Source organism: Hypanus sabinus, chromosome 23 (assembly GCF_030144855.1).
Source record: "Hypanus sabinus isolate sHypSab1 chromosome 23, sHypSab1.hap1, whole genome shotgun sequence".
Lineage (NCBI taxonomy): Eukaryota > Metazoa > Chordata > Chondrichthyes > Myliobatiformes > Dasyatidae > Hypanus > Hypanus sabinus.
Window position 1 is genome coordinate 14,892,147 of NC_082728.1, and position 27,811 is coordinate 14,919,957.

Below are 27,811 nucleotides of genomic sequence, written 5' to 3' on the forward strand. Positions count from 1 at the left end.
CTACCATGGGAAAAAAAAGATTCTGACAATCTGCTCTACATGTGCCTCCTATAATTTTATATTCCTCCATTAGGTCAAAGAATCATAGAGTTACATGGCATGGAATCAAGCCATTCAGCCCAATTCATCCACACTGACCAACTTGCCTATCAAAGCTGTTCCCGTCTGCCTGCATTTGACCCATATCCCTCTAACCATAAGACACAAAAGCAGAATTAGGCCATTTGGCACAGTCATTCAATCATGGCTGATCCTTTTCTCCCTCCTCAGCCCCATTCACCAGGCCTTCTCCCCACAACCTTTGATGCCGCGGCTAAACAAGAAACTCTCAATCTCTGCCTTAAACGCGGCCAATGACCTGGCCTCCACAGCTGCTTGTGGCAACAAATTCCACAAATTCACCACCTTGCCTTTCCATCTTTCAGCCTGGAAAATCAAGACCAGCCTATTCAATCTCTTCTTATAATCAAGGTTCTCCAATTCAGGGAACATTGTGATGAACCTCCAATGTATTTTCTCCAATAGTGCACAATACTCCAAATACAGTCTAACCACTACTGTCTGAAGTTACAACATCTTAACTTTTGTATTCTATGTTCTGAACTATAAAGGCATGCATGTCAGATGTCTTCTTCACCACCCTACAAAGAACAAAGAAAATAGAACAGTATAGAACAGCAGCAGGATCAATCACCCATGATGTCTACACCAAGCACAATGACAAATTAAATTAAACCTCCTCTGCCTGTACATGATCCACATCCCTTCACTCCTCAGGTATTCAAGTAACTGTGTAAAAGCCTCATAAATGCACTATCATAGCTGCTGTGTGTAGCCATCTATGTGACAATCTATCCATGTAGTTACTTTCAGTTTTCACCCAAGGTCCAGCTGTTCATCAACTTTCCTTACCAACCAACTATATACACATCCAATCCTATTTGACTTCCCAAAATATATCACCTTGCATTTGTCAAGATTAAATTCCATCTGCCAGTGCTCTCCCCAACTTCCCATCCGATCAATATCCTGCTTTAAACTTGGACATATTTCCTCACTTTACTCAATACTGCCAACTTCCAATGTTACCGACAAACATCTGAATAATTCCTCCTAAATTCACATCAATGTTGTTGCATGGATCCCAGCACTGATCTCTCTGGTGCTTTACTGGTCACAGATCTCTAATCAGGAAAGCATCTTTCCATCACTATCCCATCGTCAAGCAAATTTCGATTACATTAGCCAGCTCTCCTAGGATCCTAACTGCTTTAACTTTCGGGAACATCTTGTCAAATGCCTCACTGATGTTAATGTAGACAATGTCCACTACCCTGCTGCCCTCAATTGTTTTTGTTACCTACTCAAAATTCTCAATCAAATCAGTGACACAATGTTCAAAATGTTATCTGAATTATTTTCTTGAGTTATTTCAAAGAGAATGTAACATAGTCAGAGAATGTAACAACTTGTTTTTGTTTCACAAGAAAAACTTTGAAACAGCTTCATTTTCAAAAGTCTTTGCAGGAAATTAACCTTAACTAATACTTTTTGCAGGGATAAAATGCTAATCACCTCTTTTCCTGAAATGTTATGCTGCACAACACATCTCCTCCACAAATTTCACTTCCTATAAATGGTGGGTGAAGAAATGTCATTGTGCAAAATTGCGCACGAGCTCTGACACAATTATGACTGTGTTTAAGGTACACTATCAGAGCTTAAGGGCTAATAAAACTGATAAAAGATTCCCTTTAAGTTTAGTGCCAAAGAATTCTAAGGCAGTACGCCACATTTAGGCAACTAATTAAACAGATGAATTTGACAATATTGTACATTGTTTTACAACAGTAATAGAAAACAAGGAAGAATTATCACTCAAGATTTGTTTATCCTTACAAAACACATCCAATGAAAAAGGCCACACTGCCTAAAATACATTTTTATTCTCTGTGGAAAAGAACAGCAATTCTATGAATAGTTTTTCTCAATATGCACTTGCTAGCAGGAAGATAATCACGGTCTTACTGAATTGAACATGATTTTTTCCAAGTCATGAACTAAGTATTATGACAGGCCCTGGTAATAGAATATTATTCTATTATTGTATAGAATAAATTGGTACAATCAGTGGCTAGCCATCCACTCCACCATAAATAACATTACAAATTCCAATACTGTTTTAGTTTTACCAGCACCACACCCATTCTAATCGGAGCTTCACCAGCATTGCACAATGTTTGAGCTAAACATAAACACAAGTTGCAGGGGTAAAACAATCTCAACAACTATTTGAGTGAAATTTATAGAACAGGATTAGAAGATCTCTACATTTGAAATTTAGTACAGACTAATGTTAACGGTAAACTTCTCCTGGTCAATTCAGCATTTGTAAGAATATGAACCAATATTATACTAAAAGACCTTATTCCTAGAGGGACGAAAAATAATGCAATGTGAAACACCATTCACGATGTCCCAAAATACTTCATTGCCAATTAGAAAATATGGATAAAGTTGAAAAGGAGTGTAGATGTGATAAACACACATCAACACTGATTCTGTACATATGCTATGCAATTATACGCCAAGACAGAGGCAGAATTAGGCCATTGAGCCCATTGATTCTGCTCCACATTAATTCTGTGACATTGATTGAGGAAAATAAATGAGCAAGATTAATGACACAAGGTTATTCTCACATTAATATTCTATTTGAAAGCAACCTTTTAGCACTGCGCTGGAGCATTTGCCTCAAATACTCACTTAACTATGGATTAAGCTTCCAATTTGTGAGGCAAAAGAATACTTTGGCAATACACCAATAAATAGATAAGTAGGATAGAGCAATTGTACCTTTAATAATTTTTGGCAAGAGTTGCAAGACTAATTTCTTTAGCTTTATATTGTTTGTCTCTCAAAGTTCAACCCTATGTCCTCATCCTGAGAGGTGGAAACAGCTAAGGCTAGCCAACAGGGCTCTGGTGAAGCTGTATCGCTTAAACCCCTGTATAGTGGATGCAATGGATTGCAGAAGCATTGATGAACTCCAACCGTACCATCGATTTCAGAGGACGATGGAAATAGGAGATCATAACTCCCCACTGGGAGCTAAAAAAGTAAGCAAGTTATATTGTTTAACTTTGGATGAAATTTGAGACATGTTTGGCTCCACTGGAAAAGATTTTTATGAAAATGCAAAATTCTTATCTGAAAAGGTTACAAACAAATCCAGTAACTAATGTTCACTTGAAGCTCAGTAATAGATCCTTCACTTCACATTCCTGCTTCTGACTGTAGGAAGGCATAAGATTTTTGGGTCATTGGGCTCTCTTACAGGGAAGGTAAGACCTGTACAGAAGAGATGGTTTGCACCGGAACTGGAAAATGACTAACATCCTAGTGGGAAGGTTTGCTAATGCTGCGCAGTGAGGTTTAAACTAGAGTTGCACAGAGATAGGAACCAGAGTGCCAGAACACTTGGTGAAGAGGTTGTGGAGGCAGATGCAGATGCTGGTAAGACCTCAGACAAAGTCAGGAATCAAAAGTAAAATGATGCAACCAGTGTCCTGAGCTGCATGTATTTCAATGCAAGAAGTATCATAGGAGAGGAGGATGAGCTCAGGGCATATAAGTACATAGAAACACATGGAATTATAATGTTGTAGCTATTATTGAGACTTAGTTGCAGGAGGGGCAGAACTGCCAGCATAATATTCCAGGTTTCTGTTTTAGACATGAGGAGGGGGAAGGGATAAAATGGGGGGAAAGAGGGATAAAATGGGGGGAAGAGGGATACAATGGGGGGAAAGAGGGATAAAATAGGGGGGTTACTAGTCAGGGAAATGTCACAGCAGTGCTTCATCAGTACAGACTGGAAAACTTGTAAGGCATTACAGATGGATCTAAGAAATAAGAAAGGTATGACTACATTAATGGGGCTATATTACAGACTACAAAACATTCCAGGGATTTAGAGGAACAAGTTTATAGAGAGATAGTAGACTGTTGCAAGAAACAGAAGGTTGTTATAGCAGGTGATTTTAACTTTCCACATCTTGCCTGGGACTCCCATACTTGTAACAGGACTAGATGAGGTAGACTTTGTCAAATGTGTTCAAGAAAGTTAGTACATAGAAGTCACAAGAGAGTGTATGATACTTGATCTGTTATTAGAGAATGAGACAGGGCAGGTGACAGCACTTTGCTTTGGGGAACACTTTGTATCAAGTGATCACAATGCCATTAGTTTCAAATTAAATATGCAAAAAGATACGTCTGGTCCACAGGTTGAGATTCTAAATTGGAGAAAGACCAATTTTGATGGTATCAGAAATTATCTGGAAAGTGTGGATTGGGACAGGCTGTTTTCTGGCAAAGGTGTACTTGATAAGTGGGAGACTTTTGAAAGTTAAATTTTCAGAGTGCATGTGCCTGTCAAAATAGAAGGTAAAAATAACAGGTGTAGGGAATCTTGGTCTTCAAGAGATATTGAGGCCCTAGATAACAGACCAAAAAAAATGAGGAGCAAGCAGGAACAATTGATGTGCTTATGGAGTACAAGAAATACAAGAGAACACTTAAAGAAATCAGGAGGGCTAAAAGAAGACAAAGTTGCCCTAGCAGACAAGGTGAAAGAGAATCTGAAGGGACTCTACAGATAAGTTACAGCAAAAGGATTGCAAGAGACAAAATTTGTCCTCCGGAAGATCAGAATGGTTATCCATGTGTGGAGCCAAAACAGATGGGGGGGGGGGGGGGGATCTTAAATACATTTTTGCATCTGTATTTACTCAGGAGATGGACACAGAGTCTATAGAAGTGAGACAAAGCAGCATCAACTTTATGGACTCTGTACAGATTACAGAGGAATAGGTTTCTGCTGTTCTGAGGCAATCAGGGTGGATAAATCCCCAGGGTCTGACAAGACTTTCCCTCAGATTCTATGGAAAGCAAGTGCAGAAATTGCCAGGGCACTACCAGAGATATTTAAATCATCTTTAGTGACCGGAGAAGTATCAGAGGATTGGAGGAGAACCAAATACAAATACTTTATTGTCACCAAACAATTGATACTAGAGCATACAATCATCACAGTGATATTTGTTTCTGCGCTTCGCGCTCCCTGAAGTACAAATCAAAGTAAATATAATAAAAATTTTAATTATAAATCATAATTAGAAAATAGAAAAGGGAAAGTACGGTAGTGCAAGTCAGGTCCAGATATTTGGAAGGTACGGCCCAGATCCGGGTCAGGATCCGTTCAGTAGTCTTATCACAGTTGGAAACAAGCTGTTCCCAAATCTCGCCGTACGAGTCTTCATGCTCCTGAACCTTCTCCTGGAGGGAAGTGGGAGAAAAAGTTGGGTGGGACTTATCCTCGATTATCCTGGCAGCACTGTTCCAACAGCGTATGGTGTAAAGTGAGTCCAAGGATGGAAGATTGGTTTGTGTGATATGCTGGGCTAGGTTCACGATCTTCTGCAGCTTCTTCCGGTTTTGGACAGGACAACTTCCATACCAGGTTGTGATGCACCCTAGAAGAATGCTTTCTACGGTGCACCTATAAAAATTAGTGAGGGTTTTGAGGGACAGGCCAATATTGTTCTGCTGCTTAAGAAAGCTCTAAACATAAACCAGCAAGTTATAAGCTGGTGAGTCTAATGTCAGTTGTGGAAGTTATTGGAAGGTATTCTAAGGACTTAGATATTCAGGTATTTGAATAGACATGGACTGATTAAGATAGTTAGCATGGCTTTGTGCATGGTAGGTTATGTTTAACCAATCTAATAGAGTTTTGAGGAAGTTACCAAGAAAGTGGATGAAGGCAAGGCAGTGGATGCTGTCTACATGGACGTGAGCAAGGTCCCGCATGGGAAGTTCGTCAAGAAGGTTCATTCACTTGGCATTCAAGATGAGGTAGTAAATTGGATTTACAACTATTGGCTTTGTGAGAGATGCCAAAGAGTGGTGCCAGAGGGTTGCCTCTCTGACTGGAGGCCTGTGATTAGTGGTATGCCACAAGGATCAGTGCTGAGTCTGTTGTTGCTTGTCATCCACATGATAGAATGGTTAACCGGATCAGCAGATTTGTGATGAAAGCAAGATTGGGGTGTCATTGGACAGGGAGAAAGGCTATCATGGCTTGCAGAGGAATCTTGATCTGCTGGAAAATGGCAGATGGGATGTAATGCAGATAAGTGCAGGGTGTTGCACTTCAGTGGAACCAACCATAGTAGGTCTTATGGTTGGGCACAGAGACATGTGGCAGAACAAAGAGAAATGGGAATACAGGTCCGTAGTTTGTTGAAAGTGACGTCACAGGTAGATAGGGTCGTAATGAAAGGTTTTGGTACATTGGCCTTCATAAGTCAAAGTATTGAGTATAGGAGATGGGATGTTATGTTGAAGATGTGCAAGATGTTGGTGAGGCCTAATTTGGAATACAGTCTACAGCTTTGATCCCTGACCTACAGGAAAGATGTAAGGTTGAAAGAGAACAGAGAAGAGTACAAGAATGTTGCTGAGTTTGGTGGACCTGAGTTACATGGAAAGATTGAATGGGTTAGGACTTTATTCCTTAGAAAGTAGAACATTGGGAAGAAATTTGATAGAGAGATACAAAATTATGAGGGATAAATGCAAGCAGGAGTTTTCCATTGAGGTTGGGTGGGACTACAAGCAGAGGTCATGGGTTAAATGTGAAAGTTGAAAAGTTCAAGGCAAACATGAAGGGAAATATTTGGTCCCAGTGCAGGTCAATGGCAACAGACAATTTAAAAACAGTTTTGGCATGGACAAGATGGGCCAAGAGGCCAGTTTCTGTACTGAACTTTTCTATGACTCTACTCCTGATTTTGGTGACAGCAGTTTTGATTTTGGTGTTAACATTATAAGCTGAACAATTGTGCATTTCTACCTAAATGGGAATCAAGATCAAGCGGAACAACACATGCAAAATGCTGAAGGAACTCAGCAGTTCCTCCAGCATTGTGTGTGAGTTACTCTGGATTTCAACCATCTGTAGAATATCTTGTGCTTATGATTTTCTACCAAAGCAATGACCGTTTTAAAACCTCTTATGATATACATCCTCATCCCAATGTTATCCCCTCATCCCAAAATACCCGTTAGTCTGCCTTTTTGATGTACTCAGGGGATAGAAAACAGTCTATTGATTAAAACAAATAACTGGCCTCAAGAATAGGTGCACTCCATCTCTGGACAAAAATACTAAAATGGAAATAGATTTTAATGTGGGGGTTGGGTGGACTTATCCAGCTGACACAGCCTGAAGATTGAGTAAATGGGCTGTCTGCTGGATAGGCAAGGATGGAAGATGGGAAATTGGGATTATGAGGCTATTACAAAGAATGACAGTACCACAGTAAAGTACAGCACAGAAACAGTCCCCTTGGCCCATCTAGTCCATGTCAATCCACTTAAACTGCCTGCTCCTATCGACCTGCACCGGAATCTTAGCCTTCCAAAACCTTATCATACACGTACTTATCGAAATTTCTGTTAACCACTAAAATCGAGCTTGCATGTACCCACCTGTGTATTCCACACTCTCATGATCCTCTGAGTGAAGAAGTTTCCCCTCATGTTCCCCTTACACTTTCCACCTTTCACCCATTACCATGACCTCTGGTTGTAGTCCCGTCCAACCTCGGTAGAAAGGAGAATGATGGTAGCAATGTGAGAGAGGAGTTGCAAGTGTTCTGGTGGTGTCCCATGGGGGCAGAGTAGCCAGTAATTTTGCTTAGATGTGATATGGCCCTAAATACAAGTAAGCATCTTTTAAAAAAAATCTGCTCTTGTTACTTCCGGTTTAGCACACAGTTCTCTTCTGTACATTTACCTGGATTTCCTAGGTATAGGTCACACCATTCCTAGAGTGGGGATCACAGTCTAATATTTCACGTGCACTTGCACTGAGCTTTAGTGATGAATAATACATTCCTGTGTTTTTGGGACAGGACACAACAGTCATTCTTTTTAAGCCCACTTTATATGAGAGATGGAAAACCAATAAATGTTATGTTACCAAGTTGCTGAGCAAACATGCCTTTGCTACAATTGGCAATAAAAATGGGACAGGCATGTGGATGTCCAGCACATCATGAAAATGTGGCTTCTTCAAGAGATATGTTTGATACATCATGATATATCCACACAGTTGCAAGAGCTGATTGGATCAACCATAAACTAAAGTAATATGATCATAAAAAATCCAGTTGCTAATTTGGATGAAGGTTTAAGTGATTCATGGATAATATCCCACAGCAATGTTACTGCAGATCAGATAAAAGAAGTTGAACAATACAGTATAATTTTCACTGAAGCGCTTAGAGCAGGCGGTAACATTTACACATTGGTTGACACATAAGAAAACGCCTTAAAAACTGTATTGTCAATTATAGACATAGTTTGAATTTGCATTATTTTGGTAGTTGTTCATAAATAATTATGAATTATTATTCATATTATAAATTATGCAAATTAAGCAGCTTAAGCATTGGGTAAGAAATTACTATTATAGATCTTGACTTAAGTCAAAGTTTATATTTATTTTTGAGCTGTACAGCAGATCCTGCTCATGGCAAATCCATCCAAAAAAGTATACCTGAACAAACGAGAATTGTTTTCTGGTTTTCTGCAAAAGCTGAAAGAAAGTTACTCACTCAAATGAAGTTTTAAAATTTTAGAAGTTATATCTCACATTAGCTAACGTTCTCCAATTCTATAAAGAATATGACCTTAGAAAATCAATCACATTTTGCTAAGAATTGGATCGAAAGTAAAACTAATAAAAACTAACTAAAACTTTTGAGAACTTGTGTTTGGAATTTCAAATTTACTTTAAACTTGTCAAAATAAGGCACCCAGTCTAATCAGCAACATACCTGAATGTCAGCCAAGAGCTCCTGCTTGCGTTGTCGGATGTTTTCTAGCTCTATGACTTCTTCTGGAGTCAGGTCTGCGGGCACTAGAAGTAAAGACATGAATACAGTGAGCCGGCGAGATCACTAATGCGAGCACAACTGCTGGTTGGCAAACCTCAGCTGTTCTGACCTTCAATGTCACCTGACCCATGTTTAAACTAGTCAAGAGCTGCCTCACATGCTTGGTGCCTTCTACTTCTCCCTCCCCGAACCACTAATTAATTATTCAGAACTGCCTAAAGCATTTGGCAGAACAGAATAATGCCAGAGTTTTCCCTTCCTTTGATTAATGTATGTATGTTCACGTAAATTAAACTCTATCCCAACACGTAACACAGCATTTCCAATTTTTAAGTTAATGTCTACTAAGCAGTTACAAAGATTCCACATTTCTAATTGAATCAAATTAACACAGCTATCAATGAGTATAATGAGATTCAATTTCTAAATTCAATGTCATTTTCAGTACAGCCTTATCAGGCACTGTAAAATATGTGGAACAGTGTATGAAATTACAATGCAGGAACATGTGGGCTCTATTAAATCAGCTTCGATGGAAATGATAAGCAGAACAGCCAAGCTCAGGTCTATGGTTTCTGATATTATAAACTGTATTATCAATTCAAGATAACAAGTTATAAAGATAAGCGTTGAGATTAACTGCAGCTTCCTTTTCATGTATCACATAAAAACTGGATAAAACTATCTATCACATAAAACTATCTTTTAAAAAAAGCATTCATTTACAGAACACACAACTAAACTTTTCACTGGTAAGAGCAAGTTCTGGCCACTTATCTAAAGAACCATCACATATCAACAACTTTTTTTTAATTAAGTATTTTACTTGTGCATATGGTCACTCAGAGAATTGAGTTCAGGAACGGTCACAAATGTGATAAAACACTATTTAGCATCAGTGCAGGAATTCTCTGAGTCTAGGACAAAGAAGTCGGCAGAAAAGAATCTTTGCAGAGAATAGTCAACCAGCAAAATGCCTTTTTCGAAAAGTTCCCTTCTGGAAAGCGCTATAAGGCTATTAAAAAAGCTCCATGCCATCATAAAAGTTTCTTCCCCCAGACAGTTAATCAGATTAACCATTCTAATTAGCCTCCCCACATCCCTCTATCTACTACATTACACTGTAATGTAATCAGAATCAGGTTTAAAATCACCAGCATACGTCGTGAAATTTATTTCACGACAGTGCTGTTTGAATTGTAAATACATGCTGGTATTTATGTATTTCTGCACCTGAACCTTGAACTTATTTTTATATATCTTCATTAATTGTTGAATGTTGTTATTCATTGCATATTGCACCAACACACCACAGCAGATTCCTAATACATGTAAATATGTATGGAGAATAAAGCTGATCCTTGATCCTTACATCTGTAGCAAGTCCAGAATATATGCTTCAGGGTATGCAGCATAAATAAAAGGCTGATGATAACTCAAACATTTCAGAAAACTAGGTCTTTAATGCTATCAGTAAATTTTAGTCAAGTAAAATATTCAAGCTATTAATCCCTCAGAACTCTTCCCTCCTTACGTTCTGAACATGGTCCATCCACAATCAGTTTTAATAGGAGAGAGCAGGCATCACTATCCATTTTCTGCAACATAAAATACTGGAGGTCAGGTAGCATCTACAGAGGCATAAAGAGTTGATGCTTTGGGATGAGACCCTTCATTCAGAACTGAGTCAGTAACGACTCCTGATGAAGAGTCTTGGCACAAAAAGTTCATCATTATTCATCATCATGATATAATTTTATATGTTGCCCTAGATTTCCAGCATTTGCAGAATCACATGTTTATGATTCACCATTCATTTTGTCTCGTTTTTATATTATAACCCCAACTTTCCAGTTCAGAGAAACAACCCACTGGTTGCTTAGACTATGATTTCCTATGTATGCACTTCTGAAGGTTATCTCTTCACATTCTTCAGAAATATTCACTGACGCTCCCATGATGACACAGCCTCATGTGAATGTAATTTTCCGTTTTCCACTGAAGAATTCAAACCAGTTATTTAAAAAAACTTACTTATAAATTATTTTCCACAACCTTGGGCCTCCCAAAGAATTTCAAGTGGTTGCAATGTGCGTGGGTTTTATGAAGTCCTTCATTTGTATTAGACTCACAGACTTGCATTATGAATTCTCTGCTATTGCAACAAAATATTTCTTCCATCTACAGCAATCCACAATAGAAGTTTCAAAAAATGCATAAGGCAATGTCCCTTCAGTAAACACCACAAACAGCAAGAAATAACAAAATAAATGGTAAATCAATATATTGTGGGATTTCTTTGCAGGATTAACTATTCCCAAAACAATAAACACATATTGTTGCAATGCAGTGAACTTTTGTCATAAGACATGCAGTTGATTGCTTTGTTTGTATAGCCTGGCCCCTGGTTTTACTCTCAGTGGTCTAGGACTTGATTAGCTTAGATAACTTGGCATTGCAAAGGACTTAAAACATGAGAAAAATATTTAAAGCAGAATTAAGTAAGTATTTAAAATGCAAAACTAGCCAGTCCGTCAGGAACTTTAAAACAGATTAAAAATCTCAGTCATGCATATAACCGTTAGCCCAAAACCAAAAAAAAGGTCATGGTACTGGCAATGTGGCCCCAAGACAATAAAAAAAACCTTTGTTAAAATACAACCACAGTACAATTACATACAATTTTCCAGAAATATTTTAATTTCTGTCTGTTTTAATAGGGGTTCAATATAACATGGAACATAGAACAGTACAGCACCAGTGCATGCCCTTCAGCCCATGATATCTGGGGCCAGTCATGATGCCAAATTCAATTAAAGTTCAAAGTGCAAAGTAAATTTATTTTCAAAGTACATATATGTCACCATATACAAACCTGAGATTCATCTTCTTGCTGGCTTACTCAATAAATCCATAATAGAATAATAACCGTAACAGAATCAATGAAAGCATCACCAACTTGGGTGTTCAACCAGTGTGCAAAAGACAACAAACTGGGCAAATACAAAAAGAAAGAATAAATAAATACCACAAATATGAGATGAAGAGTCCTGAAAAGTGAGTCTGCAAGTTGTGGGAACATTTCATTGTTGGGGCAAGTGAAGTTAAGTGAATTTACCTCCTTTGGTTCAAGCCTGATGGTTTGGAGGGGGGGGGGGGTAATAACTGTTCCTGAACTTGATAATATGAGTCTTGAGGCTCCTGTACTTTCTTCCTGTTGACAGCAGTGAGAAGAGAACATGTCCTGGGTGATGAGGGTCCCTGATGAAGGATGCTGCTTTTCTGCAACAACGTTTTAGGTAAATGTGCTCGGTGATGGAGAGGGCTTTATCTGTGATGGACTAGGAGGTATCCACTACATTTTGTAGGATTCTATGCATGCTTCCTATAATATAGTAAACCTCCATCAGCTCTACCATTAGCCTCCAGCGCTCCAGATAAAACAATCCAACTTTGTCCAACCACACCTTATAGCTAATACCCTCCAATACAAGCAACCATTCTGTTTAATCTTTTCTGTGCCCTCTCCAGAGCCTCCACATCCTTGCTGCAATGCGGCAATCAGAACTGCACACAATACCCCAAATGTGGCCTAACCAAAGCTTTATACAGCTGCAATATGACTTATCAACATTTATGTTCAACACTCTGTGATGAAGGCAAGTATGCCATACACCTTCATCACCACCTTCTGTGCTTACATTGTAACTTGCAGTATGTGGCGTGTCGGTCTAGTGATCTGAAGATCGCTAGTTCGAGCCTTAGCTGAGGCAGCATGTTGTGTCCTTGAGCAAGGCACTTAACCACACATTGCTTTGCAACAACACTGGTGCCAAGTTGTAGGGGTCCTAATGCCCTTCCCTTGGACAACATTGGTGGCGTGGAGAGGGGAGACTTGCAGCATGGACAACTGCAGGTCTTCCGTACAAACTTGCCTAGGCCTCAGTCATCATCAAAAATCGATGGACAGCCGAAGAACTTGCAGAGAACTGTGGACTTGCACCCCAGGATTCCTCAGTATATCAAGCTTCTAAGGGTTCTGCCATTTAAGGTACTCTTTTCCTTTATACTTGACCTCCCAAGTGCAACAACTCACTCTTTCTCAATTGAGCACATCTAAAAGGAGCGCTACCATAAGAAAGCTTTATCCGTCATCAAGTACCCCAACCATCCAGGCCATGCTCTTTTCTCGATGCTGCCATTAGGAAGGTGGTACTGGAGCATTGGGTTCCACACCACCAGGTTCAAGAACAGTTATTACCATTCAACCCGAATCATTGTGAATACTTTCACCATCTCAGCACTGAACTGATCCAACAACCTTTGGAATCACTTTTAAGGTTTCTGTAACTCATGTTCTCAATATTATTTATTACTTGTTTATTTATTATTATTTCTGTATTTGCACTGTTGGTCTTTCTTTGCACATTGGTTGTTCATCTTTGTTTATGTGTAGTTTTTTTCACTAATTCTATTGTGTTTTCTTGTAGCTACTGTGAATACCCAAAAGAAAAGAAATCTCAGGGTAGTATATGGTAACAAATATATACTCTGATAATCAATTTACTTTGAATTTTGAACTTTTTCTCTCCAACAGCTTACCAACCACTGATATATCAGCAGCCATATTGCCCTTAAAACAGATGAATACCTAATAACCCAAGTTCCACAAGTGCCAAGAGTTTAATTCAATAAATAGTTCCTTTGCTTGGAATACTGCTCAGGAACTACCAGGAAGATGCACATTACTGATTAAATCAAAGCTGTATTTTCAAATAGACAGCAATATCTGCACAAAGTGACAAGCCAACAGCATAATGTATACTAACCAAAAGTGGCAAGTTATCTAGTCATTGAGACGCACTTGTCTACAAGTCAATTTCTCCAATTCTAGTCAATGGTAGACTGACCGCCTAAATATTCTGAACGTTTCATTTATCTTTATTTGTAGTGAAAATACCAAAACACCATAAACATCACCAAGCAGAGCAAATGACGCTCAAGCCAAGAAATATACTGTGGTAAAACCCACCACATTGTTACTACCATGTTAACAAATGAAATACTTAAAAAACATAACTACTAAGAGAGAAACATTCCGGTTCAGTATAGGAATAGCTGTATACCAATGCCTCTGAAGGTTGTTACCTTGCGGAAGAATTATTTTGTTGGGTTGAAGTGAATCATCATCATAGACATGCCAATTAAGAATATATTTGGAATGTTCCTAACCAGTCAGAAATCATTCATTCCCATGCGCCCCTTTTCTAAGTACACAATGTATGGTCTCAGATTAAAGAGTTGGGAATCTTTTCTTGAAAAGCCAATATTTGAAGAATGTTATAAACTGACTCCTTGACTCCTTTAAAAATAAAATCCTCAGACATGAAGCCCAGAGCAGCCGGAACAGGCCCACAACCTCAGCTTCAATTCAGCACATAGCGGAGCAAACTACAATGCTCAAAAGAATCAGGAATATGGATTCATTAAATCAGAACTACAGCACCTGTGCCCATCAACATTAATCCCATTTACGAGCTCCAGGTCTGCAGAATTTCTATGCCTTGCCAACTCCAGTGCTCAACTCAATATTTAAATGCTGTTATTCTCCATTCCTTCCACCCTTCCAGGTCAGGTGCTCCATACTTCAAACACCCTCTGCACAAGTAAAAACTTTTATATTTGCCCTCTAAACCTTTTTACTCCGTAATTTAAATCTACACCCTCTGGTTACAGATATCTGTGTTGGTAAAAGCTTACTACAGTTCACCCTATCTATGCCCCTCATCGTCTTGCACACCATTCTTTCTATATTTTAAAATATTTATCTACTTTCTTTGTAACATCCTTTGGGATTCCAACAGGATCATTGGAACGTTACAATGGTCTGAATCACGCTAGATCCAGCCGTTCACATGGACTCACAATCCACAGATCCTGCCTGCCTAACCACTCACTTTACACAACTGGGATTTCACTGGTTCTCAGACGCAGGGAAGGCAGAAGATCAAGTACATTGACTGATAATTCATATAGCATCACACCCGTCACTGGATTGCAAGGATTTCAACTCCAGAATTGGCTGTGCTGGGATTCCCAAGTACAATGTTGGAGAAAATCGCCATCCATCAGAACGATGGTGACATCCATCACTAAGGATCCTCATCATCTGGGACTTGTCTTCTTCTCAATTCCATCTGAGAGGTGGTACAGGAGCCTGAAAATGCATACTCCAATTCAGGAATACTTCTTCCCCTCAGCCTTCAGATTTCTAAATGGTCCTTAGAACCATGAACATGACCTCATCACTCCTTCATAAACTGCTAATGAAGGAACTTGGCCCAAAATATTGACTGTTTGCTCCCTCTTTAGTTGCTGACTGACTTGATTTCCTCCAGCATTTTGTTCTAATTATACCATTTTAGCAGTATTTGCTTTCAAAACTTGTAGTAATTTTGTTTTTACACTATGCTGTTGTTGCAAAACAACAGACTTCATGTCATACCAAGTCAGTCTGATTCAGATCCCACACAGATGCAGAATACAAGATGCTGTACACTTCTATGGGTATGGTGAGCCTACAGATTGGGGACAAACCAGAAGCCAAATACTTTTTGAATTATTTAACTTTTGAGTAATGGTTTTAATTATTTCCAAGTATATTATGTTTGTAATTAATTTTAACTCATAATTTTAACAAAATATAGATTTCAATATCAAATCTGATACCTTGCACCTTCCCACTTCCTGGTTTTACTAACTTTAATTGTGTGCTCTTGCTAAACAATAGAAATTGTTTTTCCTATTTAGCAACAATATCTGTCATAATTTTGAATCATTCCCCTCTTAACCTTTACTGTTTGCCAATATATTTATTCAGATCCTGTTATCTCAGGTGATACTTTCTGCAAACTATCCATTGCAACCAGCTTTTCCAATTATGGCATTTAAAACATGGTGCAAATCTATCCTAACCCAGATAAACCTGGTTTTTGAACTGCAGCTTATCATGTGGATCATCTCAAAGCAATTCCTGCAATAAATTACTTTCAAAATCCAGTGATTATCCAGGTAGGTAAACTCTGCAACCACAGAGAGAGAGCCACAAACCATGAACTGCTATGGGCTGAATCAAAATTTAATATGTTTTATGCATTATTTGCTGAGGGGGAAATATTATAGAAAAATACTTGTTTCCCCTCCAATATTGCCTGGTGTCTTGAATCCCCATTGGAGCTCAAACAGCTGATACAATCCTATTTATTCATCATATTGTATTTCTTTGTTTTGTGGCCGTCTGCAAGAAGATGAATCTCAAGGTCGTATACAGTATATACAGGCTGATAATAAATGTTCTTTGAACTTTGAAAAAGGGACATCTCCAACAATACAACTCAAGGATGCACTGCACTGTTGCCCTAGATTCTGAACTCAGATGGGAATTGAAATAACAGTTCAGCCCAGAGGCCAATGCTACCAGCTGTGACATGCTAAACTACAGCAGTTATCCTTAGCTAGTCAGGCGACTGCAATATAAATTCTTCCTTTAAGCTACATCCAGAATTGTGATTCCAAATCAGAGGGGCTATTAATTCATTTTCGGAACACAAGGACTATGGACTGCTGGAATCTGAAAGTTATTTTAAGCTTGACAGTGCACATACTCGTCTAGGTTATGCCCTCAGAACCCTACATTAATAGACCAGTCTTCCCACTGCAGCAATATGATACTATGATGGTTAATCTCTCATGTCAGCTATGCACATTTTGAGCATAGCAAGTTTATGTAATGTTCATCTTTCAGGACGTATCTCTGCACTGAGTCCCTAAGAATACCATCTAGTGTTCTCAGTTACTGGCTTATCTACTGCCTATGAAAAAGAAATCAAAGCTAACTCAAAGTGTTTTGTTTTTGCTTAACGCAAAACAGAAAAACATTGCCTGGTACAGTGTATGGGATAGGGGATCTTTTATCAGATTGCAAAGAGAAAACAGGACATGCCAAAACCGTGAAACGTTTTATACAGTGTTCAAAAACAGTCACTCATTCAGAATTATAAATACAGTGGATTCCTGTAAGTTGGGTCATTGGCTAATCGCGGCAGCCACTTATTTGGGGCAACTCTTAAGGAACAAAAACTAATCAAGAAAATAGCTGGGATTCCCCTCATTTATTTTAGACACAATGCTGCTTAATTGGGTCAGGAGACTGTTGCCGAACAGTTTCTAACTAGCGTTAGTCGCGAGCACTTGCATGGCCATTAGACACTACACTGTGCTCAGATTAAACTGTTTTCAAATAGCATCAGTTCCAAGTTCAAAAAGCTGTGAGTTTAGTCACTAATAGTTGGTCAGAAATAAGCAGCAAGACAGTTCAGAACTGTTTTGTGCACTGCCGTTTCAAGCATTCAGGTTTGGCGATGTCAGAAATGGCTGGGAGTGAAAGTGAAAAAGATTTCACGCTTCAACACATTACAAGAATTTCGAAGTATTGATAATCATTTTTAATGTTACAATGAAAATGAAAGATTTGGAGGATGCAATCACCGAAGGCATTGTATGAAGGGAGTCCATTAAAAAGCATGGCATCTGCACTGATTTTGTTCATTGGTGGTTGTCCATCATATCTGATAATGCCAGGAAACGTGTGAGAGAACTTATAAAGTAGAAAAGCTGTTGCACTGGGGTAGTTCCACTCTCTCAACCTCACCCATCCAGGTCCAGTGGTATAGGTAATCATCACAAACTGGGGTCTTCCCTCATTGCAATGGATGGCTATGACTCTTTCTGGGACTCATTATGCCCTTTGTTCTCCATGGGACATTGCAGAATCACCTTCCTGGCTGCTGGATCTCACCAGACTAGTCCACCAGAGCTGATCGCATACTAGATGAGCATGTCCCTATCTCAATGTAGTATGAAGCCTGCTGATTACCCTCACCCAGTTTAGCCCGCAGGTTGAACAGTGAATGGGATGTGGTTGCTATCAGATACAAACAGCTGCTTGGAGCTAAAGGCAAGATCTGAGTATCCAATAGGGAGCTAAACTGAGGGAGCTGTCCCAGATTGGACATGACAAGCCCCTTCACCAGACTTGCTACCCCTCCCTGGACACCCCATACTCTCCTTTGTACATTTAGTCATTCAAAAAAAATGGCAGTGAATACTAGTTGAATTCCTCTATTAGGAATTAATACACAATTTTATAGTACTGTAGAGGAATTGGTTGTGCTCAAATGTGTTCTGTATTTCATTTAAATACATAATTTGATACCCAGTTAAATGATAGTTTATCTTTTTTTATACCCTTTTACTTATATCTATGAACCTTTGGATAATTGGGGCAGCCACTTAATTGGACCAAAATATACTGATTCCAATATGTCCCAATTAACTGGAATCTACTAAGCATATGTTCTCTGTCTTTGTTGCTACAGTCCGTCCACTTCAAGTTTGACATTTTGTACGTTCAGAGATGATCTTCTGCATACCGCTGTTGTAAAGCATTAGGGTTACTATGCCCTTCCGGTCTGCTTGAACCAGTCTGGCCATTCTCCTCTGACCTTTCTCATTAATAAGGCATTTTTGCCCACAGAACTGCCATTCGCTGGATGTTTTTGGTTGTTTTTCCTCCCGATTCTCTGTAAATCTAGAGACTGTTGTATGTGAAAACCCTAGGAGATCAGCAGTTTCTGAGATACTCAAACCATTCTGCCTGGTACCAAAGATTACACCACAGTCAAAGTCACACAGATTACATTTCTTTCCCATTCTGATGTTTGGTCTAAACAACTGAACCTCTTGACCATGACTGCATGTTTTTTATGCATTGGTTTGTGTCACATGATTGGCTGATTAGATATTTACATTAACCAGCAAGTGTACAGGTGTACCTAATCAAGTGGCAACTGAGCGTAATCTTGTTACACAGCTCTCACAAATAGAATGTGAGCAAATCAAACAAGAGATTCAGCAAAGAAATAGGCTTATCTGCCCACAAAGTCCATATTAACCTTCAACAACCACAGAATTAAACACAGGCTTTAATAGACCAAAGCAAGTTTGAAAACTTTAGCAATGTAGATGGCTACATTTTAAATCATAAGTATTATTAATACTTATTTACCATTCCGAAACAATACCATACAGTTCAAATATCGTTCTATCAATATCATTCCATCTTTAAATTGCTGACCTTGAACCACTCAAACCAGTTTTAAATGAACCTTTTAGCATTGGTTGGTTGAAGAAAGGGAGTAAAGATTAATTCCTAAATAATGACTGACTGCGTCCACCCCCGGATGGATCAAACAGTAAACTTCTGTTGGATCAAACAGTAAACTTCTCTTTCTTCAGTAGTGGGATTACACAGAGGCTGCAGTTCTCTATTCTAGGAGCTCGATACATCGCCAGGTTTGCACACAATGCAGAGATCAGCAGTAGCCTGGGAATGCCGAGAAGGACAGGGACTTATTTGACACAAGTTCAGAACTATTCCTAAATTTGTGTATTGTGTACAAAATAAAGAATACAGTATCTTACAAGTGAACACAATCATAGTTTAAAAGAGCAGCAAAATTTCATGTTACACCAAGAAGTTAAATATCATCCTGAAATACATGTTGCACAAACATCTTTAAATGAATCTTAAAAAGGTCCTTTTGTACTGTAAACACTATATTTGTCATAAAAGTATGGATAATACATATTGTATTTAAAAGAGAATTGAACTTTTTCTTGTATGTAGAAATGAGACATAGAGGAACATTCTGGTTCATTATAAATTTCAGCACATTGTGCCTCACAGTCCAGCAAGGCACCAATTTGGTACATATAACAGTAAGTGACCTCACTGATCTGCCTGACTGACTCACTGAGTGTTTCCAGCAATTCTGTTTCACTTCATATTTCCTAAAGCAATTCAATTTTGCTTTAGGGAAATGTGAATACTTATTCAAGATAAGCATTATGTTTGGAAACAGGAAACTCATGGAACATCAACTGCAGGGCAATTGAAAAAGGCAATAATTCGGGCAAAGGTCTTCAACTGTTTCCCCTAGCTTGTTTTTCATAGGAATCCCAGCAAATAAATAAAAAAAATACAAAGAAAAAAGAAATTACAGAAGAAATACAGCTCTTCCAGTAACAAATACACCTGCACACCATTAATCTGTGTCCCAAACAAGAGAAAAATCCCTGCAACACACACAAAATACTGGAAGAACTCAGCAGGCCAGGAAGCATCTATGGAAAAGAGTAAACAGCCAACATTTTGGGCCAAGACCCTTCATCAGGACTAGAAAAAAAGATTAGAAAATGGGTAACCTTGTAGTTGAAAACCCTCATTCCTGGAATCATTCTGGTAAATCTCCTCTGTTCCATCTCAAAAACTTTTGCATCCACCCTAGTGCAGTGTCTCTTACCAAACACAAGAATCCAGCCTCACCAGAGATTTACAGAAAGAGTTACAAGATTAGGGGGAACAGTCATTCAAAAGTGAGCTGCTGAGAAACAAATTCTTGCTTGGGGCAGTTTATCTCTGTAATTCTCTACCTTAGAGAGAGGCAAAATCATAAATACGAGGACATTCGGCATTTTAATAACATGAGGGGCAGTGCAGATGCTGGAAATACAGAGCGATAAACATAAGATACTGGAGGAGCTCAGCAGGTCAGGCAGCATCTATAGAGAGTAATAAACGGTTGATGTTTTGTACTGAGTCCCTTCATCAGGACTGATGAAACAGGCTAGTTTGTTAGGGGTATTTAAAAGGAATGATTAAGTTTTTCAAAGATCAATGAATTGATGGCAATGGGGATCTGGCACAAAGAGGGCATGAGACCACAAGCTCATCAGTCTTGATGATAGAAAATTGTAGGAAAAGCTTGAAGTGTTAAGCACCCAACTCCTGCTATTTTCTTATACCACTATCATAATAACAAAGATCAATTAAAACAAATTTCCTAAATTACCTTCACATCAAAAATAACTGTTATAAAAATGGCTATAATAAAAACAGGCAAGAGCACTCAGCAATGTTGCCAGCATCTGTGGAGAGAGAAGCAAAGATAATGTTTCAATTTTAAGACTTCTTCAGAATATAACAATTGCGACTGTCTCCTCCAAAAGCAGCTGCCTATAAAATAATTAGCTATTGAATTCATTGCTAGTATCAGATCAGTATAAATGTCAGCTCAGTGGTTGACTACAGTTCATGTCTGGCTGTATATCTGTAATAGTAAACAGAATTACCAGGCGTGTGCTGACATAAACAAGAATCACTTCCCTCCCGTTAGCTGAAGAAATAAATCAACTTCTGTTTTACAAAAACTTGTATCAGACCTACAACCTCAATGTGACAATCCAACCAACAGTCCTCCAGATACTACAGAGAATAACATTACAAATAATAAGCATCAATAAATTTTCTTGCTAGGTCATCACTGGATGGCTTCAGCTGTTTTGAATAAACAAATCAAAACTTGTTACCATTAGCAAAATGAAAGGAGTTTACCAGAACATTTGTGGGAAGTTCCCAGAAATAAAAATGTTTGATTATGATATGAGATGACTTTCAGTATATCCCATTTTAAAATGTGAATTTTACTGAAAGGATTATGATAGTTGTAGATTTTTTTCTTAACATCGCATAATAAAGACAAATTCTTTAGAAAAATACATGAATACAAGAAAACAAAGCTTTTGTTGGACAAAGGTTTTGCAACTTCCTGGAAAACAGAAATTATTATGGAAGCATGCAAAAAAAATCAATATGGTGCAATCATTCTATTTATTTATTGCAGTGTAGAATCATATCCTTTACCTTTGATACATTTTTGGAATCGTGGATCTGAAAGCTATTGACGGGTTAATACATTAATACAATTGTTGTTGAAATTTATATATAAAGTCATGTACAGCTTGAGATTTGTACGATATCATCATAATCTCCTATGTAACAGTTAACCAAGCCTGTTGAAAATGGAGGATTTCCCTCAACATAGCCTGGAGCTCTTTATACATTGTGTGCAAGGGGACTGTCCGGTCTGGTAATTTGCTGATGGTCTGACAGGTCTGAAGGTAGTGAGCTCTGACTGCAACTGTTGAGAAGCAGATGGTTTGATCCCAATAGACAAATGCTGAAACAGCATATATTACACCAGGGTCCTCAATAGGGCACATTTTCAGAAAGAAAGGAATTCTGTTATTATACAATTGGGTTATTATACGTAGAGGATATTAATGCCATAAAGAGTAGGCGTTGAAATTCTTTAGTCCTGATGTCCTAATTAACCCCTTGCTGTAATATAACCAAATTTCCATGCAAAACTACCCAACAATAGCTGAAAATAATTATTTTCAATTTCAATTTAGCACTTATTTTAATAGTCCTCACTGGATGACAAGGGCAGAATTGCCATACTTAATATTATAAAACAAAAGGCAAGGTTTCTGTATACTTTAACCAAATGAAAAGCATGTTCAAACTCACATATCTAAAGAACTGCACTTAAATATTAGAAATATGAAATTAGGACAAAGGCACTTTTTCCTAACCTCTGATTTAATTGTATTAGTTATCTTTCTCCGCAAGGCAGTGAAAAAAATGCAATGAGAGCATCTAAAGACAATGACAATGATGCTGAAAATGTAGGCAATAGTTCTTAATATGAAGCATCATTTGTTCAAAGAAGCAAGAACAGAAATTGGGAACGTGAGGCATAAAATTTCAATTTCTGTTTTCCCAAATTTAAACAAAGACTCTCAATAAATGGCTCAAAAAATTTAGAGGGAATATATGCATTTATCACAACTCAGATAATGTACCTGAGTACATTTGTGCAGGGCCCTGACAGTGCTTCTATCCACTAGCTGACAGTCTTCAATATACACAGCAACATAATTAAAAATGGTTGTATTTTCCAAGACAGCAGAGTACAGACAAATTCTAAGATTAAAATAGATCTCCAACAAAATACAACCATCGAAATTATGCTCTACATGTTCAGTTAAATGCAGTGTATTTCAAATGTCATTTTGTTAAATAAAACCTTCACCTTGATTAAAAAGGCCTTTGCAATCTTAATGTTGTCCTTCTTCTGTCCATAGGCATATCCTTAGCCTGTGCTGAGAAGATCAGTGGCTGTTGCCAGTAAACCATTAATCCATCAACCAGAATTATCAGATGAAAATAATGTGCTATCAACGTAAATACAAAAGGGTTCCAGCTAAGTCCTGTTCAAAAGGCTGAAAAAGGTGCTGATGCCGCACTCTCAGTATGTTTCCCCAGTGATGCAGCTGTGACACTGGTGAATGTGCGAAGTACGCTTCTCTTTCTCTGTTGGATGCATGCGATTAGGCTCCACCCTTGCCTGTGCTAAACACAGCTCCACTGAAAATCAGCTCTCAAACCTGATCGGATTCTCCAAGGACACATTACACCACATGCATTAATGTAGGTTAAAAGTTAACTCCTTAGGTTCTAATCCTGTCTAAAGTTATCCACTAAGAAATCTTAAAATACAAATCATCAGTATTTGATAAATGTGTGCACTTTGAGTTGCCTGATTCGGAAACGTAAGCAGGAAGGAAAATAACCACAAACACAAGAGATTCTGCAGATATGGAAATACAGAGCAACACATGCACAAAATGCTGGAGGAACTCAACAGGTCAGGCAGCACCTATGGAGAAGAATAAAGCACCAACATTTCAAAAAAATAACCATCTACCCCAAATCAGTTTGAATTTATCTGTTTTTTTTGCAATGTTTGCCATTTAACTGGGCAAGAATGGCCAACAAGTATCATCTCCTTTCAGGAAAATATATTGCATTAAAATATCCACATGTATCAGGACATAGTGCATGTTTTTTTTCCCCTACAGGACACTGTAAACCAGTTGTCACAAAACAGTCTCTAATCAGCTCTGTACTGGAACTAAATTACAACTCTTGGGCACACAGTGAAGGAGTCCATTCAGCCAACTGTGCTTTGTAAGTGTCAGTCCATGATTTTTATTTGGAGGCACTGATTTCTCAACAAACACTAGTCCTAGATTTGACATTCTGTTCTGAAGGAAAAGGATGAAGAAGATATTTACCAGAATGTTGGCTGACATAGTTGAGGAGAGACTGGATAGAATAAATCCTTTTCCCTAGACCGCATGACACAGGGAGAGAAGGAAGAAGGAAAGAAACACAATATATATATATAAAATTATGAGCTACAGGGATAGGGCAAGAGATTTAGCGAGGATCTGAGGATTATTTTTCCCACATCTGGAGCAGTGGTTCCCAACCATTTTTTAATGTCATAGACCCCTACCATTAACCAAGGGGTCCAGGGAACCCAGGTTGGGAACCCCGGATATAAACACACTACTTGAGATGATAGAAACTCTGAGATGATAGTAGAGGAAGATCTAGTTGTAGATTTATGAGGCATTCAACACAAATATAGACCCTTTGGCTACCCAAGATCATGCTGAACATCCCAACATTCTCTTCAACACCCCCAGACTCTACCACTCAGCTCTAGACTAGGATTTACAGTGGCTAATTAATCTGCAGACCTACACATCTTTTGGAACATGGGGGGAGGGGTGGGTGGAAGAGAAACCAGAACACCAAAAAGAAATCCACGTGGTCACAGGGAGACACAATACAGTCAGCATCCAAGGTCAGAACTGACCCCAAATCTCTAGCGCTGGGGCAGTATGCTACTCACAATATCCCTAATGATAAGCATTTATAAGACAATAAGATGTAGGAGCAGAATTCAGCCATTTGGCCCATCAAGTCTGCTCTATCGTTTCATCATGGTTGATCCATTTTCCTTCTCAGCCCCAATAAAATATGTAATTTAAAGGGGAAAGAGACAGCAGGTCAAGGGCCAAGTGCTGTTACTTGAGTATAGATGGGTACTTGAAGGTCAGCATGGACATGGTGGGCCAGAAGGCCCGCTACTGGGCTGACAACTGTGTTCATGTTTATAATTCCTAATCTTTGGCCAGACAGCTGACCAATGCATACCACTGTGAGCTGTCCTGTGCAAGAGCACTCATTTTTACTGAGCTATTTTTCCTTCAATTAGACAGCAACAATACATACTCAGGCATGATTTAATGTTGACGGAGTGTTTAACATTTACAAAACATAACTTAATGATGATCCATTGGTGTCATGCTGAATGTGCATTTCAGAAAAACAGCCAAGTTTCCAACTAAAACAATCAGCGATCTCGTCATATGGTTCCGTTCCGAATGCTATGACATGATTTGCAGTGGCACTCTCAGAAAGGTCCTCGGTGAAGGTCCCACTACATTGACAACGGACAAGCATTATGAGCACTTCAAAAGGGTTCTCCCATTTCCTGAACCTCCCTGCCATCTCATTTTATTGAGACCAGCTCAGCCCTGCAGAACAATTGCTGCATTTCACTACTTCACTATTCACGGACATTGTCTGTTTACTTGAATTTACTTGCTGAGAACAACTGTCATGGTCGGAACTTACGTGTAGCAGTTAATTACTGGACCAATTAACCAGAGACCTGGCTTAATGATCCATAGATCAAATCTCATCAATGTAGTTGGGACACATTTAATTAGGTAAACTGATTTTTAAATAGATATTTTCAACAATCATTCTTGAAACAAACAGGTTCTTCTACAAGCCTACAAGGCTCACTGATAACCTTTAGTTAAGGAAATGTCATCTTTACCAGTCTGGTCCATATAACTTCATACATAATCATTATTCCATGGGACCAAAAGACATACAAAGGAGCAGAACTAGCCATTCAACCCATTGAGGCTGTTCCACAATTTGATCATGGGTGATCTATCACCCTGTTCAACCCCATTCTCCTGCTTACTCCCCGTAACCTCTGATGCCCTTACCAATCAAGAACCTATCAAACTCTGCTTTAAATATGACTTGGGCTTCATAGCTGTGGCAATGAATTCCACAGATTTAACACCCTCAGGGAGAAGAAATTCCTCATCTCTTCTAAAAGGACACCACTCTATTCCATGAACACAAAAAAAAGTTTGCTTCTTTACTGGTCTCTCAAGTGTCTAGAAATATCTTCAATGTTACCAATACAAAGCCTTGCCACTATCTCTTATGTACGAATCAGTCACGTGATAGAATACTTTGCAGTTGTGTCGATGAGTGCAGCTTCAAATACCCTCAAGAATCTTGATGCCATCTAGGGTGAAACACCTTGGTTTGGATGACACTCCACTCATAAAAGTATTTACTTCTTGCACCAGCACACGTGTGCCCTCCAGAAAGTGCATCACTGTTACTTACCTAATTCACTCTTAAACCTGCACCTGCCAGTTCGCCCTCCAAGAATAAAGGTAGTAGGTGCATGGAGAATATCACCATCTGCAGGTTCCCTTCTGTCCCACACATCACCCTGATCTAAAAATACATTCCTTCAGGATCACTGTGTCTAGATCATGTAACTCTATCCCAAAGCAGCTCTGTGCAAATACCTTTACCACTGGACTGTAGTGGTTCCAAAGAGCAGATGTGCTGGACAATAAAATCTGGCCATGTACAATCACGTACATGGATAAAAGAAACAGAAATAGGTACATTTGAGCTAAACTTCACAAGTGACCATTTTAACAGGAGATCTGAAAGCATGAAGTAGACCATTAATGGGATTAAGTTGAGTTATAAAATGGACTGACTATTGTAAATGAAAATGCAGTCAAAGCTGAAGCAATGAATGCATGTTAACCAGCGTCAACTGCACTGAATGATAATGGTTAAAAATGCCTCAAATGGAGAAAATGGGCAGCTTACAAGCTGAAATGTCTGCACGCAATTCAGATCATCTCTCATGATGTCAACAGCATTTACCACTAAAACAAGATTTTAAAGATAATAATGACTCCTTTTTGGATAGGATCATAATGGTGCACACATTTGTACCTTTTAAGTTATCTTAATGCATGGTCATTTTTTACATTGTAGAAATATAGGTGGCCACTTTATTAGGTACCGCCTGGTCTTTTGCCTGGTTCTTGGATTTCTGCTGTTGTAGTCCATCATTTCAGGTTCAATGTGTTGTGCATTCAGAGATGCTCTTCTGCACGCCACTGTTGTAAAGCATGATTTTCTGGAGTTAATGTCACCTTCCTGGTAGCTTGAAACAGTCCGGCCATTCTTCTCTAACCTCTCTCATTAGAGAGGCATTTTCATTCACAGAACTGCCTCTCAATGGGTGTTGTTTTTTGCATCATTCCCTGTAAACATTTAGAGATCGTTGTGAAATACCCAGGAGATCAGCTGCTTCTAAAATACTCAAATCACCCTATCTGGTACCAACACACTTATCCATAGTCACTTAGATTACAGTTCTTCCGCATTCTGATGTTTGGTCTGAACAACAACTGAATCTCTTGACCACATCTGCATGCTTTTACGCACTGAGCCGCTGTCATGTGATTGGCCGATTTGTATTAATGAACAGGTATACAGATGCATTCAATAATGTAGCCACTGAGTATATTTAGCAGTTCCAGCAAATTAAATGTGGGTGTTCCATAGACATAATCTCTATAGAAAAAGAGCTGTAATAAATATTATCCAAACAATAAACTACTCATCATAAATCTGCTCATATTTCTCTTGGTCTGGGCTTGTAGGCAGGGCCATACACAAAAACAGCGATAAGTTAAATTACTTACAGCTTGACTGACCAATGATGGATCCACTTTCTCAGAAATCAATTCTATCAGCTTAAACTATTGAGTTAACTGCTGTGTTCCAGTATGGGTTAACAGAGAATGCTGGAGTGGGAAGCTGGGCCCTTCAACATTTC

At 38.7% G+C, this 27,811-nt stretch overlaps 1 protein-coding gene across 3 annotated transcripts in view; it reads right to left on the reverse strand.

Annotated features, from left to right (window-relative positions):
* Window positions 1-27,811, reverse strand: part of cyth1b (cytohesin 1b) — a 227,293-nt gene that overhangs the window by 61,207 nt on the left and 138,275 nt on the right. For all 3 annotated transcript variants that reach the window (XM_059948430.1, XM_059948428.1, XM_059948429.1), the window contains one exon: window positions 8,910-8,992. In XM_059948430.1, coding sequence (XP_059804413.1) covers window positions 8,910-8,992 — 83 coding nt within the window. The remainder of the gene's footprint in view (window positions 1-8,909; window positions 8,993-27,811) is intronic.